The sequence below is a fragment of the Elephas maximus genome, chromosome 6, assembly GCF_024166365.1.
Source record: "Elephas maximus indicus isolate mEleMax1 chromosome 6, mEleMax1 primary haplotype, whole genome shotgun sequence".
Taxonomy (NCBI): domain Eukaryota; kingdom Metazoa; phylum Chordata; class Mammalia; order Proboscidea; family Elephantidae; genus Elephas; species Elephas maximus.
The window spans coordinates 80,397,217-80,416,650 of record NC_064824.1 but is presented as its reverse complement, the minus strand read 5'-3'; the positions used below and the strand labels follow the sequence as shown (position 1 = coordinate 80,416,650).

The following is a 19,434-nucleotide window of genomic DNA, read 5'->3' as shown; positions in this document are numbered from 1 at the left end:
TCTTAATAAAATCGCTATTTAACACTATTGCCTAAGCACAGTGGATCTGGATGAAATTATTGAAGAAAGGATTTGTATTTTAAAATGATGAAGTGGAGAAAATACTTCAGGGTCAAAACTACAGATAATGATATGAAACTATATATAGTATACAATAGATATAATGCTATTTATCATAATAAATGTTCTATATAGCCTACTATATATACCCTAAATCAAATTGTGCCAAAGGCACCTTTTTTAGTTTTATTTTTTAGAGCTGACTTTTCCCCTGGGAGCATTTGGACGGTTCTTCAAAGAGCCCCCCACCTCCACAAGACTCCTTTTTAATAGTGTGTGGGTCTGTATTTCAAGGTGGAAAGCGTAAGGGTTTCGATAAATGAATTTTAGCCTTCTGGACCAATCATTTTTGTTTTGAAAAGTAAAGTGTAACTAGTTACAAGATACTTATTGGGGATTTTTCTAGGCTTTCCAGGCACATTGGAAAGAGCGTAGGATAAAAATCTGAAAGAAACTAGAAGCTGGTCACAAAGTTTAAAATAGGCATCTTTACTTGTACATGTTAAAGCTTGTTTTTGTTAGTTGCCTTTGAGTCAATTCCAACTCACAGCAACCCTATGCGTAGAGTAGATTTGCTCCATAGGATTTCCAAGGCTGTGACTTTTTGGAAGCAGATTGCCAGGCCTGTCTTCCTAGGTGCCTCTGGGTGGGTTCCAACCACCAATGTTTCAGCTAGTAGTTGAGCATTTAATCATTTGTGCCACCCAAGGACTCTTAATTAAGCTTAATTAAAGCTTAATTGCCCTAAAAGGTATCACCAAGATGATGCTATTTACATGATGCAATTGTGACTATTGAAGAATTAAAAAAAAAAAAATCAAGCAAACAGTTTCTAAATCCATATCAACAAAGCAAATAGCATGAGCCATTTTTCTCTTGAATTGAATGTTTTGATACCAGTCTGTTATGCACAGGTACAGGCAGGGCTACTCGACATCAATAATGTTAACCATGTGGACAGTTCATATTGCCCTTGCACCTCTGCTCTGTTCAGTCACGTCTGGTGGACTTTAAGAAGCTATCACTTCCAGAGTTTCCTATATATTTATTTCCATTGTATTTTTTTTTATACAAAGATTAAGTGAAAAATTAATTCTATAGCAAAGCTTTTGTTTAGGAACATTAATAAATACTGCTTTATATTTCTGTAAGAGTTTAGTTTTCAAAGTATTTTTAAATTTACTATTTTAGAATAATCTCATGAGATATTTTGTATTTCGTCCTTCCATATTTTCTTAAGTGTTGCTGTATGTCTACTCATGTAGTCCTCACAGTCTCCTAGTCAATACTTGTTCCATTTTTTGTCTCACATTTGCTCACTTCCTCATATTTTATATATCCTATTATCAGCTTCCCTAGCCTCCCCTGATTCTTATTTTCTATATGAATTCCTATAAGTATGCAGGAGAGGAGAGGCAGCTTTCAGACTAGCTGCTGAATTTGAATTTCAATGCATTTCTTGGAGAATTTGTTATATTTTGTTACACAAATTTTAGAAGACCTCAGTTCCTCCAAACTCTTCCCTCAGGGTCTGCTGTTGGCTTCACACACCAGAAGATCCTTTAAGAGGTGCTTGCTGACCCCCCACCCCATTTCCTAGCCCCAGGATTCCAATATTGCCTGGTCCCAGCCTGTAGTGTCATATGCAATCAGTTGTAAAATTAAAATTGTTAATACTCTATCTTGCCATTAAAGGCAATGCTTTATTTTTATTCCAAAAACAACAACAAAAAAAAGCCTCACTTTAGGCTTAGGAAAGCAGATTATACGTATTAACAACTTAAAATATCTAATGTTTCCTGCCCTTTTAGAAGTTTTGGCAGGGGTTGTTAGCATTTCATAGTTAGAGAATCAAGGTGACTTAAAGGCAGGATTTTAATGACATCAATTTACTATTTGTTCAGTCAAGAAAAGCAAAGTAAATATATTTTACATCTCAATTATTTTTTTATTAAACAAACTTTTTTTTTATACACCACATTAAATAAAGCTAATAATTATGTTCTGAGTTGAGTACATATTTATTCAAAATATAAAACTTACTTCCCCGTGTGTGTTGGTTACCCTCTTGTCATCTGTTTCTGAAAGAGAAGTAGGTATAATTTATTAGAAAGATAATATTCCTTTTTATAGTATGCACATTAACATTTTCAACAACAGATTAAAATTATTTAATAATTTCCTTAAAAAAAAAAAAACCCTGTTGCCATTAACTCGATTCCGACTCATAGCAACACTATAGGACAGAGTAGAACTGCCCCAATAGGGTTTCCATGGAGCTGCTGGCGGATTTGAACTGCCGACCTTTTGATTAGCAGCCATAGCTAACCACTGCTGCCCCCGGATCCAACAGTTGCCTTATATAAGCAAAATTGCCTATGCTTACATAACATCTGTGGCTTAGTCTAACAGCTGGAAGGGAGTAGGGGAAGTGGGAGGTGGTTTTCACCAGCTCTAACAGATTCCTTCTGGTTCACACTCCTGCTGAGAATTTGCGTTTCTAACAAATTCCCAGCCAGTGGTAATGCTGCTGGTCAGGGACCAATTCTGAGCAGCCAAGCTCTTAACCACTGTGCCACCAGGGCTCCTGTAGAGTAGTGGTTCTCAAATTGTATTATACATAAGAATCCCCTGGGGAGCTTGTAAAAATGTAGATTCTGATTCAGTATATCTGGGGTGAAAATGTATATTCTCAGAAGGGGTTCAAACCAGAACAAACCTGTTCAAAGCCCTAGTGGTTTTCTTCTGAGATAATTTTCTAGTGAAGGCTTAAAAAAGGGCAATAAAAAAATCATTCCTGCTGGAATCCCAGCTTTCCCACCTTCCAGAAAAGGGGTTGGGAAAATGGCTCTTGGAAGAACTGTTGGCGTTATCAACCTCACACTGCTAAGGCGTAAGCAAACTCCTTCCCTTATGGATTTTACTGCTGCTCCTGCCGCCATCTACTGACTGCAGCCTCAGTCAAATTTCTCAAGTTTGCCACTAACCAGAACAAACTTTTTCTACCCAGACCCAAATACCATGACTATAAGGAAGGCAACCCCTTTTGTCCATACACTCCTGGAGAGAACCAGTCACTCTGTAAAAACATTTCTTAGGACAGTGCTAGGGCAACTTCTACACAGTCAGTGTAAGAACGGTTGTGGGGCTTGGGAGGACAGGGAGAGATGCTGTTCTAAAGAGGAAGAATGTTCTGGGCTGGCCCTCCTTCCTTCCTCCTCACCTATATTGCATAGATGCAATAATTCTGCCTCTTGGCTCTTCATTGGCTAAAACTTCCCTGGTTTTTGGAGTCCCCGGGGGTGTAACTAGTTAACACGCTCAGCTGCTAACTAAAAGTTAGCAGATTGAGCCCACCAGTGGTGCCTCAGAAGAAAGCCCCGGTGATGTACTTTCAAAAACTCAGCGATCTAAAACATTGTGGAGCACAGTTCTGCTCTGGCACACGCGGGGTCATCATGAACCCGGGCCATCATAACTGGGAGCTGACTCAACAGCTCCTGTTTTCCTGATTCTTATGGCAGTCCCAAAACTGACAGACTGAGCCCATGATTCAGAGACCGAATGACGGGTTCATCGAAGAGTACTTCCTTGAGGACAATGATAGAAATATATATTTAATGACCTGAAAAGATGTGGTACATAAGTAAAAAATTCCAAAACTATGTGTATGGCTCTTTACTTTATAAAAGATAGATGTATATGGAGAGATGATAGAAAGATCCATGTATACGCACACAAGGGTATGCCAAAATGTAAAAAAAACATAATTATCTCTGGGTGACTGGATAACACATTCTGTTTTATCTCTATTTGAATTGTTTATTTTTCTTTTTATAGTGAACTTGTATTTTGTAATAAAAAGCTCTATGTGGGTACGTATGTGTAAGTATATGTAGAAAGATAAGTAGATATAGATGGATAGATGATAGATTAGATAGATAGAGATATAAAAAAATAATAAATAGAGATAGAGATATATATAGAGAGAGAGAGATAGATATAGATGATATAGATATAGGTACACATATCTACACACACACACACAGAAAATACAATTTATTTATAAACTCAACCATGCTAATTTGCTATCTCATACAGTTAAGAGATCAAAATAGCCAAGCAACTAGAATGAATAATATATGGAATTATTGTATATGCTAGTCTGATACATTGGCTACCAGATTTTAAAAAGTTATGGGAAGTTATGACTTCTACCTCCGTTGTCTATGGGAGAGCAGACAGGAAACTATTGTTGAGCATAGCAATCACATGTATGAGATGAAATCACTGGCAGTATCTGGCTCATTATCAGACAGCCATGAATGTACTGAACACTTCTATCAGTACAACACCTTTTGTCATCACCTTTTAATTAATATCAAATATGAGCTACTGTAACAATGCATGTCTTGTGATCCACTGGGTTGATAAATGCCAATGGGGTTTCCTGATGTTTTGTTTATGCTTTAGCTCTTTTCAAAAAATCAACCCAGGACTTATAACCTATTGTTTTAGGAACAAAATGGTGTCCAATCATTCAGCTTTGCACTTTTCCTACTGTCTTACTACAATACACACTAAAATAGTACCTTCCCAAGGCAACTGTGTGGACTTTACTCATTCCTCAATTTGATGAAAATAGTATTTATTCTTTTTGAGTTATGTTGACATAAATTAACTATTTATGCCATGAAGACAGGGATTGAAAGAATTCAGTATTGTGTTCTTATCTTGAAATTGGGGAATGAAAATTAAATGACTTTCAAATCAAAATGACTCAGAGAAAAGCAGAAGGCAAGCCAAGACTAGGTCACGGCTTTTTTGAAATCTACTGATTTAAATACATTTCTGTTTCCCATAGTAGACTGTTCCTAATTTGGGGAGGCTGATATTCTCTGCCTCCCAAGCACCTCACATGAATACACCCACCCCCACATACACACTCACTCCACAAGCTCATGGTGTCCACACACTGTGGGAGAACAAACAGACACAGGTACAGTGTTCTCTCTGATTAGCATCAAGCAGACTGAAACTAAAGATGGAGTCCGAAAAAATATATGCATATTTTCCATTCCTCTACTCTGCACAAAAACATTAAATGGAATTTACAATGTCTCCATGTTTTCTTTAAGGTCCCAAATTGTGACCCATGACCAACCCTAGAAACATTCAAAAAAGCTAGATCCCTTACGAAATGTAAATATATATCCACACCCCCAAATATCACTTAGCTTTATCATTAAACCAAAAAAAATACTATACTGGAGAAGGGTTGAACACAATCAGTAAACACATGAGAAGGCTGCTAACTAATTCTCAAGGATCAAAGCCCCAAATTTTATGAAAGAGGCTGTGTACCTATTCTGGCTTTATCTTATCTATATTTTTCCCTCTCTCAAAGGGTATTTCGTCTAGAAGAAAAATTCCCTGCTTTGGGGAAAAATTTAAAAGGCATCTGGTCATAGCATTTTGAAGAATATTGCCATCATTGCAGACGGAGATAGGGGAAGAGATGTTCTAAAATGGTTTGAGTATTGATTAATTAGAATGCTTTTGAGATATTTAAGTTCATGAAAGCAACAGGACAAACTCGAGATCCATGTGGATGTGAACATAAACTGCAAACACCCATTATCTGATTGCCTTAGAATATCAACGAGATTTCATCTGATTTTGGAAAAACTGTGATAAAAATTTAACTGCATGTAAAGATAAAATCTAAGACAGAAGAAAGCAGGGAAGACCACGGTCAAAGAATAAAGAAAAGTTTCTGAACTGTAACAAAGTAAAAACAAAAAATAGGCAAGATGTAAAGAGGTAGAAACTGACAACAGGCGAGAGATTCGTAATTGGGGCTAGCAGAGAGATCTTAGTCTTGGAAAAAGTAGTGGAGAGCACACATAATTTCTAATATGATACTTCCACTTAGTTGTCATGACCCAGGCAAGCCACTTAACCTTCCTGAACTTCATGTTTTTTCCTAAGTGTAAAATAGGAAGCGGGAAGCGTAATAATTCTTACCCTGTCTTCCTCATAAGTTTATTATGAGGATTAAAAAACAAAAAAGTAGGAGCATAACTTCCCGCTTCTTAAATGTAGTCCGCACATAGTGACTTCTTTCCAAAGAGCATAGGCTGGAAAGTGGAAGAAGAGAGAATAACTTTACAGTGGAGAAACCTGACCAATGCTACCTCGGGTAAGTGATCAAAATCCCGCATCGACAGTCATAAATCATGTTGATAGTATGTACCCTTGATGATATGATAAAAATAGCACTTGACCTCAGTGATCTTCCTCCCCAAAATTCATAATCCCAGTCTAATCATGAGAAGATATCAGACAAATTCCATTAGAAGAATATTCTACACTATACCTGACCAGTACTCCTCAAAACTGTCAAGATTGTCAAAAACAAGGAAGGTCTGAGAAAACATCACCACCAAAAGGAGCCAAAGGAGACATGACAACTAAATGTAACTTAGTACCTCAGGAAAAAAAAAAAAAAAAGGAGATTAGATTAAAAACTAAACAAATATCAAACTATGGACTTTAGTCAATAATATAGTATCAATATTGGTTCTTTAATTGTAACAAATGTACCACATTAATGTAAGATGTTAATAATAGGAGAAATGGTGTGTGAGGAGGGGGGTATATGGGAACTCTATCTGATTTTTTAATCTAAAACAGTTCTTTAAAAAAAGCCAATTAATAAAAAATGTAAACATACTTAACAACTAAAAATCTCTCTATGAACATGTGTTCATTATTCCTGTCGGAAGTCTGCATGTGATTTGAAGGACACCGGAGAATAATTATTACTAAATAGTTAAAGTAATTGAAAACAAGATCGTGACCAAAAATATAACTAAAAAAAAATATCAGTGGGGCCAACTGAAGTCCAAGTGATACCGTTGAAAGCTGATGCAAAGAAAGATGTGTTAGTGGAAAAAATGAGGTACTAAATGATTTCCAGATAAGGTTACTGATAATGAGAATTCTTCGCTTTGATTTCTTAACTGATTGAATGTAGAAAAAGAACAAAGCATAAAAGAGAGTACTAATAGTTCCTGTTGGATTATACATATCCCCTGGTTAGCTCTTCTCCCCTCATAGCCAATGCTACCATCCCTCAACATTCTGTTCAAATAGCAGCTCCTTTGGGAAACCTTCCCAATTCATACCTTTCCAACTACCAACTAGAAGTCATCTCCAGCTCCTCTGAAAACCCACAACCCTTTCATAGTACTCATTACCCTGTACCCTGGATTACAGGCATTAATGCTTTATCTCCCCAGCTAACCTGTAAAGGACTGGGGATTAGCCTCCATAGTTTTATCTTCCACAGCTCTTAGCAAAGTAGCATAGATGACACGTAATAACATTTTGTCAAATAAATATATCTCAATACCTTATGTTTTATAAAAACAAACCATATGTTTGCTGCTTCTTTATATTAAAAAATATAATAGTAAGAGAGTTACTTGCTCGTAATAGGTGCCCAATAAATGCCTTTAACTAATGAGTATTTCATTTGTAAATTCATTTAAGGCAAAGGCTCTAACTTCTATTTCTTTAAATCCCTGTACTCAGTCCAAGGCAATGTTGCAGACACTCAAATTCTTATAAACACTGCCTCAAAGAGAAGGTTGGAGGAAAAACAAGACTATATGACTTTGCTCTGTTGATTTTTAGAGAAAGGGACAATATGTGGGTCAAGGACAATATAACATAAGAAAGTTCAAAAACAAGTGAAAAATCAAATTTAAACATTCTTTTATAGAAACCAACCTCAGAATAATTAAAACCATGGAAATGAATGATTTATACGGAATAGTGACTGCTGAAGAGCACTGATCCATATATAGAATGCTTTGGTCAGGAGAGACAAAATTATTTAGAATAAAACCAAAAGACACAGATTTTTGATGAGTTTCAATAACAGAGGGTCACTTGGGTTTTTAATTTGGACAGCTATTCTGGAAATGTGAGGACAAAAGTTAGTTTAGAGGATACTACACAAACCATAACTAACAATGCACAAACACCCGAAGAGAAACTAGAAAACTTGGAGCTCCTAAAAAGCAAACACTTAAGCTCATCAAAAGACTTCACCAAAAGAGTAAAAAGAGAACCTACAGACTGGGAAAAATATTTGGTTATAACATATCTGATAAGCATCTAATCTCTAAAATCTACAAATACTGCAACATCTCAACAACAAAAAGATTAATAATCCAATTAAAAAAAAGGGCAAGGGATATGAACAGACACTTCACCAAAGAAGACATCCAGGCAGCTAACAGACACATGAGGAAATACTCACGATCATTAGCCATTAGAGAAATGCAAATTAAAACTACAATGAGATATCATCTCACCCCAACAAGGCTGACACTAATACAAAAGCACAAAATAACAAATGTTGGAGAGGCTGTGAAGAGACTGGCACTCTTATGCACTGCTGGTGGGAATGTAAAATGGTACAACCACTTTGGAAAATGATATGGCACTTCCTTAAAAAGCTAGAAATAGAAATGCCATACAACCCAGCAATCCCACTCCTAGGAATATACCTGAGAGAAATAAGAGCCATCACGTGAGTAGACAGATGCACACCCATGTTCATTGCAGCACTATTCACAATAACAAAAAAATGGAAACAACCTAGGTGCCCATCAACAGAAGAACGGATAAAAAATTATGATACATACACACAATGGAATACTATGCAACAATAAAGGACAATGATGAATCCACGAAACATCTCACAACATGGATCAATCTGGAGGGCATTATGCTGAGTGAAATAAGTCAGTTGCAAAAGGACAAATATTATATGAGACCACTATTATAAGAACTCAAGAAAAGGTTTAAACACAGAGAGAAGCATTCTTCTGATGGTTACAAGAGAGTGAGGGAGGGGGAGGTGAAATCACTAACTAGATAGTAGACAAGGATCAACTTTAGTGAAAGGAAGGCCAACGCACAATATAGAGGAAGTCAGCACAGCTGGACCAAAGCAAAAGCAGTTTCCTGGACACGTCCAAACTCTTTGAGGGACAGAGTAGCTGAGGCTAGGGTCTGTGGACCATGGTTTCAGGGGACAACTAGGTCAATCGGCAAAACATAGTTTATTAAGAAAATGATCTACATCCCATTTTGGTGTGGCATTTGGGGTCTTAAAAGCTTGGGAGTGGCCATCTAAGATAAATCAATAGGTCCCATTTCACTCGGAGCAAAGGAGAATGAAGAAAGCCAAAGACACAAGAAAAATACTACCCCAAAGGACTAAAGGACCAAATGAATCAGACTCCACTAAACTGGGACCAGAAGAACTAGATAGTGCCTGGCTACCACCAATGACTGCCCTGACAGGTAACACAACAGAGAGTCCCGGGCAGAGCAGGAGAGAAATGTAGACCAGAACACACATTCATGTAAAAAGACCTGACTTAATGGCCTAACAGAGACTGGAGGAGCCCCCAAAACTATGGCCCTCAGTTGCACTCTTAACCCAGAACTGAAACCATTCCCGAGGCCTACTCTTCAAACAAAGATTACCCAGCACCCTACGCCACGAGGGTTTCCAACAAAGATTAGAAAGGTCTATAAAACAAAAAATAATACATGTGATGAATGTGCTTCTTGGTTCAACCAGATATGCGAAACCAAATATGCAGCTCCTGTCCGAAAGCGGGATGAGAAGGCAGGAAGGGACAGGAACTGGTCTAATGGACACGGGGGCCCTGGCCGGAGGGGTGAGTGTGCTGTCACATTCTAGGGACGGCAACTAATGTCACAAAACAATATGTGTATAAATTTTTGAAGGAGAAAGTAACTTGGGCTATAAACTTCCACCTAAAGTACAATGTAAAAAAGAAAAAGAAAGAAGTACAGAAAAAAAACTTAGTTTAGAGGAAATTGGAGGACTTCCAGTAACAATAGTGTTATAAGTTCATGCTTTGAAGACTTCTCTGCTCAGAAATAATAGCAATGACAGATAAAATATATAATGAGATGAATAAAAAGCTACACCACAGTCTAAATTGAGTCAAACATCTCTGTGGACTGTAAATAAGAAAAGAGCAGTAAGTAGGGGAAAAACCGTGTGTCAGGAAGACCTTAGATCTAGAAGCAGACAGAGGCAGCTGAGAGCTCTAATTCCCGGATGAAGAGATTAACTCCATGTGAGACAAGGTACAGAAGCCAGGCTCATTGCCTAAAACCAGAAGCAGGACTCTGTTACCTATGGAAGTATGCTGAGAAAAGGCATTGATCTGTGTTTCCAGGGAGGCTGAATAAAGCACATAGTCGGCTCTGACTGCATCTGCTTTATTTCTAATACTACCATGGAACAGGTGCCCTGAAGTCCAAATCAAGACCTGATCCTAGATTAAAAAATGGGAGGATTTAATGGAGGAAAACATAAGAACATTAATGGGGGCGGGGGGTGGGGAGGAACTCCTACTCACTCTGAGTTGAAAATTAAAATTTCGAAACAGAAGAGGGAAAGAAGCACTTAAGAATAATTGCCTACAAAAGAATAGGAAGGTGAATTCCCTCCAGAAGAAGTGAAAATATTTCAGAAATTTAGAAATGTCTTTAAAATGAGTATATTTAGGACTCATGAAGAGATAAAAATAGGAAATCTATTCATTTTTTAGAAATCAAGAAATGTTGAAACAAAATAGGCAAAAGTGAAACAAAAACATTTTGATATAAAAAGAAATAAATGGTAATATAAAATAAATTCATGGAAACAAAATACTCGATAAAGGTGAAAAATGTTAGACTGGCTTAAGTGCAGCAAAACCTTGAGCAGTGTATGTAAAACAAACACAAGAATTGCCCAAAAGGGGAGAGAAGAAGACGGAACAGGTAGGGACTTCAGCACCTGAGGAACAATGGTGCAGTGAGTTCCTTGCGTTGTCCCCCCCCCATGTATTGTGGGTGCTAGAGAAGTCGGCAACCCAGAAACACTAACAGGAGCAAACAAACAAAAAGCAGTATGATAAATTCCGTTTGCTTGGTTTTTCTTCCTTATAGCAGCTGCCATAAAAACCGTGATTTAACATGTTGGTTGCCAAGTGGTTTTGTTGGAATACTAGACTCCTTCATTCCTAATACCACTACCAAAGTAAGGATCAGGAATGAACATTGAAATGGCCCCTTCTAAATATCTCTTTATTCACATTGAGGTCTTAATTAGGGTTTTTGTAGATATACAAAATCTCTTCCTATAATCTATGAAATTTCTGTTAGTCTCTACAGATTTACTTCAGCTTGTGACACACGTCCTTCATGGACCAACTTGGGCACATTGAAGCTAACTTTGGGAAGGAGTCATAAAGTCAAGTGAAAAAAAATTCTAAAATTTAGGAGAATTTTGTTTATGGAAAACTATGTTCCAGCTGGCCAGCTCCCTAAACTCCACCAAACTCTCAGCTTGTGTAAGTCTAATTCATATAATAAATTGTTTATGTCACAGTAACAGAAACCTGAGTGAAAACTGTTTCAAGAATTCTTGACTGCTTGACACTTTTTTGTTGTTATAGTGGAATTAAGCATTCAATCTGGTAATTTATACCACTTTCATTAATTTTTATGTTTTTATGAATAATTGGAAAAATTATTGCCTTTGTCGTATAACAAGCAATCTAAGGCAGTGCCTGTACTGAGGGATCTTTCTCAAGGCAGTGACTATGGGAGCAGTGGTGATTGATTCCTTCTACACTTACATACTAATTATTCAAAGCCGTCCCTTAAAACTAGTCCCAGGAAACAGATCAGACTAATTTCCTGAATTACCTTGAACTATAAATGGGAAAGAAAAGTTAAAATTTTCTTTAGATTGCTAGCATTTTTGCTGGATACAGTGTCATTTAATACCTTTTAATTTCTACCAAATTTGTCATTTAAAAATCATTAATATACAAATGACGCTTTATAGTGTTTTCAAAAATATAAGTAACACATTTACTATGAAATTTTGTATTATCACATTTAAAAATGAGTTTTATAAGATATTAACCATTAATCTCCACTAAATTTAAAATATTTTATATACACCTTTATATCCCAAATCAAAGAGTTTAAATGTTTTCAGAGTGTGGGAATAAATATGGAGAGGCCATTATTTAGCTAGCTATCACAATTCACTCCCAGGTGCTAGTCAAATTTTTGACTAAAAATATTTCCAAGTGTTTTCTAAGGCACTGAGACTCATCTAGTATAACTGCCAGAATTCCACATGCTTTCACACTAAAGTTTGGATTGAAAAATAGAGGCCATGAAAGTTCACAAAACACAGAGACAAAATTATTTCTTAACTGGTTTTTATTTTTTTGAATGTCTAGAAAATGGAAATATTACAACTGGAGTGGAGGTAATTACGTTTCATTACCAAGAAAAAGTGTCAAATCCTTGTGAATATTATTACTGCCTCAGTATACCTCTGCACTAAGAAGATCCCTCATGAAACTACAATGTTCCAGCTGCCATGATCAGAATTACTAGAGGCTGACTCTTTGCCTCTTCACCTCAATTAATCTAATAAACCGACCAAAACCAAACCCATGGCCTTCTAGTCGACTCCAATTTATAGCAACCCTATAGGACAGAGTATAACTGCTCCATAGAGTTTCCAAGAAGATGCTGGTGGTTTCGAACTGCTGATCTTTTGCTTAGCAGCCAAATGCTCAGCCACGGTGCCATCAGGTCTCCAATTAATCTAATACTGACAAGAAAGTGCATACTTGGCAGTTTCACAAACATTGCACCCTAGCCATCACCGAAATTATTGTCCTTTGCTTCAAGAAGCATTAATGACATATTATGTACAGAAAATATTAATAAAATCAAAGAATAAAAGTTTCCATCATGCATGCACTCTCTCCCCATTTCTTTTTCTATCCTGTTAAGCTAGTGCTAAAATAAAATGCTGCACCCTTCCCCATCACTTTCCTCAGTAAAATCCAATGTATTCAGGTAAGGATAGGTTATTTTCACATCCCACCTGTGTGCTTTACTGGATTATGAAAGACTTAGCTTCTGTGGTTTTGTTTGTTTGAAAGCAGAATACACTCCCACTCTATGGGAAGCCTCTTTGTGAAACATTCAGAGAGAATGTTTTTGATTCCCTTCTTTTTAGTTAGCCAAGAAAAAATGTCTAACTGCTATAACACAATTTGGCTGAATTATTGCAGTCAAACATGTTCCAGGGACTTACATTCCAGGAAACATGTGCAAAGCACACCAAAATGATAAATGAAGTAGAAAAAAATTTTCTACTTCTAAATATTTTTCTTTTGAAGTTTCCTCTCTACTTCGTAGGTATTTTATACTGTATCATGAAAATATGTTGTTGTTAACTGTCATCAAGTTGATTTTTGACTCAAAGTGATCCTATGGGACAGAGTAGAATTGCCCCATAGGGTTTTATAGGATGTAACCTTTATGAGAGCAGGTCACTAGGCCTTTCTCCCACAGAGCTGCAGGGTGAGTTCGAACCATCAACCCTTTGGTTAGCAGCTGAGGGCTTACCCATTGCACCACCCAGTGTCCTTATTATAAAAGTATAAGTACAGGTAGTCCCTGACTTAGGACGTATTGAAGTTATGACGAACCACACTTAGGACCATCTGAGTTTTTTTTTTTAACATCTTACCGTTAGTAATGTGTACCATGTATAATGTTGCAGTGCATAATTTGCTGATGTTATCATTCTTAGATGTAAAGTTTCCAACCCAAAGACAAATAAAGATAGGATTTATAAAGATATTGATAATAAAAGGCAATAATAATGAAAACTGAAAACAAAATGAGGTATTTGACTTACATTAGAACTGACTTATAATAGAGTAGTCATCAGAACGGAACCCTGCTGTAAGTCAGTGACTACCTGTACTGGTTTATAGGTGAACAGATATGACTAGGAGAATCAAGAGTAGGGTTTAAACTAGGCAGGGGTATTTGGAAGACTCAATTAAGCGAGGCTGTAGAATCAATGCACAACTTATTGCCAGAGTGTGACACAATGATCAGGGAACCAGGTAAGGGTGACACCTGAAGCAGCAGTTTCAAGGTGCTGTTCAAAGTTAACACATGAACAGTTTGCATCCGTGAGGCTTCTGGGCTGGGGAATGTGTTGCAGAGGTAGAAGTTTTGAATCTAAAAGTCCAAACTGGAGCAAGGTCAGCAGGTACAGTTGAATCCTGAGAGTTAATTAAGATCTAAAGACCAGAATTAGGATTTCAAAGTACAGTAAAAGCTGGCAGGATCATATAAATGGGTGATGAAGATCAACACTCATGTAACCAGGTGCTAAGACCAAGGACACAACCACTGGGAGCCTGGGGTGTGAAGATAGAACAGTTTCTAAAAGGTTGACTGATTTAGAAGTGACAGAGGATAGCTACGGAGCTAGCAAAGAGGGGGAAAAATGACCTTAATATTAAATTTTGAGTTTTGTCTAGGAATAGTATAAACTAGTTCACAGCAGGCCAATGATACCACTGCTCAGAATAAGGAAAGCAAGATAAATTACAAAACTCATCAAGAGCTTCAGAATCAAAGAAAATAAAAGACAGAAGCCATTTCAGAGTGAGAGGCTGAGAATTTATAGCCAAGGGCCACTGCAGGGGAACAGAAAAACCAGCAGAGGTTTTAGAAATTGGGTGGGACTAGAGTGACAAAATTGAAGACTTGAGGGGCTTCAAATGTATTGTTTGTCTCCCACTCAAGGCACTTATGAGATTCTGAAGCTAAGCAGGGTGGGTGAGTAAATAATCTGAAAACCTCTTAACAGAACAAAAATTCCAGAGACGAAGATCTACAGGCTATTAAATGGAAATTCTGAAATAGAGGCAAAACATAGGTAGTCTAAGTCTTACCAAAACTTAAATTTGGCCTCCCCCTACAATAGTCCAAGATTAGATTATCAGCCCTCTATCTGGCTAGAAGAGGAAAGGACAAATTCCTTAAACACATTTTTTTTTTTTAATTCAAATGTTTTGGAGCTTCTAAAGTTTATTAAACACAAATTTCCAGATTTTAACTAAAAAAATTATTCTTGTTGTTGTTGCTATTCATTGTCATCAAGTCAATTCCAACTCACGGCAACTCCATGGGTGCAGAGTATAATGGCACCACAGGGTTTTCAAGGCTGTGACCTTTTGGAAGCATATCACCAGGCTGTCTTCCCTGGTGCCTCTGGGTGGGTTCAAACTGCTGCGTTTTGGCTAGTAGTTGAACACTTAAACTGTGTGTGCCACCCAGAGATTCCTCAATATTACTGGGCACAAAAAGACAGGACCAGTAACCAAGAAAAAAAGGAGAAAATATGCTCAAGAAAAATAGAGGGAGACATAAAATAGATTCAGAAATAATTTTAACAGAGAAATAGAACCTATGAAAAGAAACAAATGAACTTCAACAAACAAGATCTGAATTTCAAAACTCAGTGAATGGTTTTAAAGGTACATTGGACCTAGTACAAGACATAATTAGTGAACTAGAGGACAGGTCTGTAGCTATTCAAACTGAGGTATGCAGAGAAAGAAAATTAATGGGAAAAAACAGATAATGAGACATTTGAGACATAGTCAAAAGATGTAACATAAGGGTAATTGGAGTAAAAAGTAGAGGAGGGAGAGAAAGGGAAAGGAACTTTGAAGTGATCATAGACAATAATTTAAAAAACAACCAAATAACACAGATTCAAGATGTTTAACAAACCTTTAGCAGGGAGGAATAAAAGAAGAAAAGGAAAGAAAAAAAGATAATCACACATAGGCATATCATGAAGGCCGAAGACAAAAGATAAAAACAGCAAACAAAAAGATACATCATCATTAAAGAAACAGTAACATGGATAAAAAATTTTCAATCAAAACAATGGAACCCAAAAAACAATGGAATAGCATTTAAAGTGCTGCAAATAATAATAATAATAGCCAATCCAGAATTCTCCATTTAGCAAAGTTATCCTTCCCAAATGAAGATGAAATGTCAAATCATGCCCTCTCTAAAACAAGATTTTTGTTTGTTTTGTTTTTCTGACATCTATTTCTTTCTTTGAATCAAAACTGAATTAGTAAGGACCCTTGCCTAACTTCTGATTTTAAAATATTGACTCATGTCTCTTCTAAGACCAGTGTTCTTTTTTTCTTTTTTTGGGTCAAAACTGAATTAGTAAAGCTCCTTGTCTAGTTTCCTAATTTTAAAACACTGTTGCTAGTCTTTTCTTTTCATCAACATATAACTTCTTTTGACACACCCACAACAGCTGGATATGATATTCTTCTCTGTCAAGAACTGAAAGCCTAGTGCTCCAGGGAGTGGAACAGAATGGAACTGCAGATGGAAGCTTGACTCACATAGTATCTGGACCACGATGAATTTCATATTTACCTTGTAACTCTGATTTCCCTCTGAGTGTGATTATGGCCCTAAGTTTCTGAAATATTTCTAATAAGAAAAGCATACTGTAGCTTTATCTGTGTAAAAACATCATTAAAAATACTCCAGCATATTATTCAAGTATATGTTTCACCATTCTCCCTAATAAACAGGGTTATCTGCATTGGCTGCAAACTGGGTTGTTGTTGTCAAGGGCCCACGAGTCAATTTCAATTCATGGTAACCCCATATGACAGAGTAGAACTGCTCCACAGGGTTCTCGTGACTATAGTCTTTAAGAAACTAGATCACCAAGTCTTTATCCCACAGAGCTGCTGGGCGGGTTCGAACTGGCAACAGTTCCATTAGCAGCCGAGTACTTAACCTTTGTGCCACCAGGACTCCTGGGATACTATCTTAAATCCTCAGTATACTTTTATTCAGTGTTAAAAAAAAAAATCTTTTCTAGCACTACTTTTGTGAAAAAACTTAATTCTGTTCAGTGGAGGACTAGCAATAGAGAAAACCAATTTATGGTCCTCTTTTAGGTGCACTAGAGGTTTAATCACAGGGACATCTATGCTCTTTTTGACAGTCTTAGAAGGAATTTACCATCAGATCTCTGAAAACAGCAGTTAAGTCTAAATTATTACATTTCAGCAGATTTTCTATTTTTGTATCTACATATTTGAAGACAGGGTACCTTTCTTTTTGGAGACTTTTGGATCATAGTGTTGACAATATCATCTATAGCTGAGCAATACAAGAGGGGCACAATCAAAGACAAAAATTCCATGCAGGGCTTTAGGTCTATCAAGTACAGAACCATCACTGACTCCATGAGCCTTCAGAACTGAATAGGAAAAAATCAAATACAGATTAAATAAATTACTGTGCACAACTCAGCTCTTCACTTTGCAAATAAATTTGTCCTTTTCTTGTGATTTTAACACTGGAGCATAGAATCAGTCAGTTTAAAGTCAGAAAAATTCTATCATGTATTTCTTATGTATAGTATGAATAAAAGAAAAAATCAAACCCATTGTCGTAGAATTGATTCTGAGTCATAGTGACCCTATAGGACAGTGTAGAACTGGCCCATAGGGTTTCCGTGACTGTAATATTTAAGGAAGCCGACTGCCACATATTTCTACAGTGGAGCAGCTGGTGGATTCGAACTGCTAGCAGTCAGGCACTTAACCATTGCACGACCAGGGACTTTTGTGTATATAGTAGGGGACTAGAATGCTCAAAGTTTCTTCTTATTAGGGCTATGCAAAATCTCCCAAGATAACTATGGTGACAAACTCCCCAGCTTTCCAAAAAGAGGTCTAGTCACAAGCCCTTTTGCTGAAAGCCTGTTGGGCTCTATTGGAGATCTATGATTTGGGGCTGTGAGTTAAGCCACTAGGCAGTGGTTTCAGCTGTGTTTTTCTTTAAGCTCTTAGATTTAGTCAAAGCTGAGGCCTAAAATGAAACCACCAGAGCAATGAATTTTTATGTACCAGAAAGGGAATGTGAGGAAAACAGTAAGAATAGTTTCATGCAATTGTGCCAAGATTCACACAGCTGTATTTTTCTTTCAATATTATTTATAGCTTTCCATTTTTAATTGACGAGGTAGAAACATAACTTCATTACCTAATAGATTTTTATCTCTCAGAGCCCCCTACAAAAATGGTTCATTTTAGGGGCAGCCAATAACAACTAGATACTAGGCATTCTATGTGGAAATAATGAAAGAGATGATAAGGGAAACACAAGACAGATCATGTTGGTTTAATAAGAAAGAACTCTCAACTAGTAATTGTCTGCGATTCAAGTTAGAAATCTTCCAAACTACCTTTCTGCTTATATTTCGTAATTTCTGCTGCCACTTCCAAATGCAGTAAAAGAAGAGCAAAAAATAACAGATCATTTGAAACCTCAAGAGTCTGCTTTTCGTTGTTTTTCTAAGGTATGGTCAAGCCGGTTCCAACTCATAGCGACCCTATGTACAACAGAACAAAACACTGCCCAATTCTGTGACCTCCTCACAATCATTCCTATTTTTGAGCCCATTGTTACAGCCACTGAGTCAATCCATCTGCTTTTAATTAGTCTTAATTTTATAAACTTAGTTTCTCTTATAAAACATATTTTATCCAACCACACTCCCAGTTTATATGAGGGTCAAAGAACTGTTGCATCATCTTATCACTTGTGATTTTCAACTATTGTTAAATTTTTTTCTGCCTTTTGGAGTTTGAATTTGCCACATTTGCTCCAGGAAAAATAAACAAATTTATTTAATGGGTGGATTTCCTTTTGGGATGACATCAATTTAAACGGCCACGCTTATTCCAGTAAGTCCAAAAAAAAAAAAAAAAGATTCATCTCCTTTAGATAGAATTTCCTAGAGAACTAATTTTAAAACATATTTTTACATTACTTTTATAGATTAATTTAAAAATAGTTATCAGATATTACAGACAATGTACACAATTAATTATTCAATGACCACTTATTATTTTCCAACAATATGCGCCACATAATTTTGACCTATATATCCTCCTTCCTTTTAGGAGTTTGGATTTGAATAATTTCAGCTTTTACCAATTTAAAATACTAAAATTTTTTTATTCTATTCCAAAGCATATTGCAAAGGTATTCTTAGCAGAGTTCCAAAATGAAGTCCCATGAGCAGTTACCTTATAAAGCAAGAGTAGGGAAAATGGCTGAGATGAGCATGAGAAAATTATTGAGAGGTTAATCATTTGAATGATGATGACGGGGAATTTTGAGAATACTCAGTTTAGAAATGGGCCTGAGAGGCACTGGAATAGAATAAAAGAGAATTTAAGTATCTTTCCATTGCCTAAAAATGTTTGCTTTTTCACACTGGTTGCTAAAGTTGATAGTAACTTATAAAACCTGCTTTTCAACTTATAAAATTTAGTCAGAGCAAATGTAATGGCTTCCCTTATA

General features: G+C 36.6%; 1 protein-coding gene across 1 annotated transcript in view; it reads right to left on the bottom strand.

The window, feature by feature from the left end:
- PPP1R1C (protein phosphatase 1 regulatory inhibitor subunit 1C) overlaps positions 1–19,434 on the bottom strand; it is a 144,819-nt gene that overhangs the window by 63,282 nt on the left and 62,103 nt on the right. The window contains exon 3 of the mRNA XM_049887597.1: positions 2,104–2,141. Coding sequence (XP_049743554.1) covers positions 2,104–2,141 — 38 coding nt within the window. The remainder of the gene's footprint in view (positions 1–2,103; positions 2,142–19,434) is intronic.